The sequence below is a fragment of the Otolemur garnettii genome, unplaced genomic scaffold, assembly GCF_000181295.1.
Source record: "Otolemur garnettii isolate 467f Iridium unplaced genomic scaffold, OtoGar3 scaffold00022, whole genome shotgun sequence".
Lineage (NCBI taxonomy): Eukaryota > Metazoa > Chordata > Mammalia > Primates > Galagidae > Otolemur > Otolemur garnettii.
The window spans coordinates 3,066,818-3,069,290 of NW_003852417.1; the positions used below are offsets into that span (position 1 = coordinate 3,066,818).

Consider the following 2,473-nt stretch of genomic DNA (forward strand, 5'->3'; position numbering starts at 1 on the left):
TGCGACATAATATCTGCCTGGCTCAGCTATGATTCTCACTCCAGAGTCTGATGGAAAGTACTTGTCCAATGCTGGGTTGATTACACCAGTGATCTAAGAGGGTGAGATACAAGAGAGCAGGCACTCATTATGGGGAATTCATTGGGAGGAGAAAGATCACAGGCTTTGTAACATGACCTGATGACAGCAGCCATGGCAGACAGTTATCACCGACTACAGCAGAAGTAAACATCTTCCCCCAAACGAGTGTACATTCCTGGTATTTCACTTTGACTCTTCTCTGAACACTGTCTCTATCCTTTTTTTTTTTGAGACAGAGTCTCGACCTGGGTAGAGTGCTGTGGTATCATAGCCACACCGTCCGTATCCTTTTCAAGATTTTTATTTTTATTTTTTACCTGAGAAAGAGTCTCACTATGTGGCCCTCGGTAGAGTATCGTGGCGTCACAGCTCACAGCACCCTCAAACTCTTAGGCTTAAGTGATTCTCTTGCTTCAGTCTCCCAATTAGCTGGGATTACAAGCGCCCGCCACGAAGCCTGGCTATTTTTTGGTTATAATTGTCATTGTTGTCTGGCAGGCCTGGGCTGGGTTCGAACCAGCCAGCTCGGGTGGCTGGTGCCCTAGCTGCTGAGCCAAAGATGTTATACATATGATTTTATAAAAAAACTTAGTACAGGCTCGGTGCCCATAGCACAGTGGTTATATAGCACCAGCCACATACACTGAGCCTGGTGGGTTCGAACCTGACCTGGGTCAACTAAACTGCAACAAAAAAACAGCCAGGCATTGTGGCAGGCGCCTGTAATCCCAACTACTTGGGATGTTGAGGCAAGAGAATCACTTAAGCCCAGGAGTTTGAGGTTGCTGTGAACTGTGACTACACAGCACCTACCAAGGGAGACATAGTGAGATTGTCTCAAAAAAAAAAAAAATTAGTACAAAACAAATTATTACCTAGGGAAGTGTCAAGATACCAAAATATTTTTATTTAGCACATACATGCCAATAGGATAAAAATCCTTCAAATAAGAATGTGGATCTATTTTATAAGTTCATAGTTTAATGGCTTAACTTCCTAAAGGACTGAACATTTAAGATGTTTTAAAGGAAGGAAGTACAAGTCTATCAACGGAGATTTGGGGTAATGATGTAGTAAAGTCAGTATATTCTTAAATTACTCCACAGCAACCTATCTTAATGTAATCAGTCATCCAAGATTTCTGGGAAAGCTGAGTCATAGTGTAGAAAGCCAAATGATAATACATTTGATTTAAATTTTATGTAGCATGGAAGGGACTCAAAATGTCACATGACACAACAGTTAAGTTTGAAACATTCCACAAAGAAATTTGCTAAAACAGCTACTGTGTGTTATAGTTTTGTTATAAATTACCTCTTCAAATTTAAGCTTCACATCCTCAGATCCAGGAAAGCCACCACCAATATCCAGCAGGTACATGCTGAAACCAACCTCAGCCTAGGGTCAAAAAAATGAAGAGGTCAAACATTCAAATTTATAACAAGTAACTAAATGTATGCAGCAGATAGGTTTAAACCTCTATTAATAATAGGAGACAGACTTCTACAAAAAGTTAGCTCTTAATTTTAAAGACCAGTTGTTACCAGTTCTGCCCCCCTTCACCAATGGGATCCTGTATACTCACTCCCATGTCAAAGACGCAGCGGGCATCAGAGATTGCCTGCACAAAGGTCTCAGGATCAGTACAGCCACTTCCTACGTGGAAGCTGGAATTAAGAAAAAGATGAGATGCCATTCCTTATTATTTTTTAAATTTAATTAATTTTTTTTAGATACAGAGTCTTATTTTATTGCCCTCGGTAGAGTGCTGTGGCATCAGGCGATTCTCTTGCCTCAGCCTCCCGAGTAGCTGCTGCAACTACAGGTGCCCACTACAATGCCTGGCTATTTTTGTTGTTGTTGCAGTTTGGCCAGGGCGGGGTTTGAACCCACCACCATGGAGCCAAAGCCCTACTCACTGAGTCACAGGTGCCGCCCAATTTCTTTTTCTTTTTTTTTAATGACAGTTTCACTTTATCACCCTCGGTAGAGTGCTGTGACGTCACAGCTCACAGCAACCTCCAACTCCGGGCTTAGGTAATTCTCTTGCCTCAGCCTCCAGAGTAGCTGGGACTACAGGTACCTGTCACAATGCCCGGCTATTATTTTGTTGCAGTTTGGCCAGGCCTGGGTGTGAACCTGCCACCCTTGGTGTATGGGGCTGGTGCCCTACCCACTCAGCCACAGGTGCCAACCATTCCTTATATTTCTTAAAATAGTGATTAATAGTGGGAGAAAGCTTCTAAGACTAGCATTGCTTAATGTCTTAGCCTCCAGAGATCTCACCTGACACCAACGACATCAATATTTAGCTCTTTCGCCCGTTCCAAAAGAATTCTGCTGGTTTTGAGTGTGGCACCAAATTTAACACTGAGTCGACAGACTGCTTTGG

At 42.7% G+C, this 2,473-nt stretch overlaps 1 protein-coding gene across 1 annotated transcript in view; it reads right to left on the reverse strand.

Moving 5' to 3' along the window:
* Positions 1 to 2,473, reverse strand: part of ODC1 (ornithine decarboxylase 1) — a 6,233-nt gene that overhangs the window by 1,945 nt on the left and 1,815 nt on the right. The window contains exons 3-6 of the mRNA XM_023511810.1: positions 2,368 to 2,471; positions 1,667 to 1,748; positions 1,396 to 1,479; positions 4 to 93 (exon numbers count right to left, since the gene is read on the reverse strand). Coding sequence (XP_023367578.1) covers positions 4 to 93; positions 1,396 to 1,479; positions 1,667 to 1,748; positions 2,368 to 2,471 — 360 coding nt within the window. The remainder of the gene's footprint in view (positions 1 to 3; positions 94 to 1,395; positions 1,480 to 1,666; positions 1,749 to 2,367; positions 2,472 to 2,473) is intronic.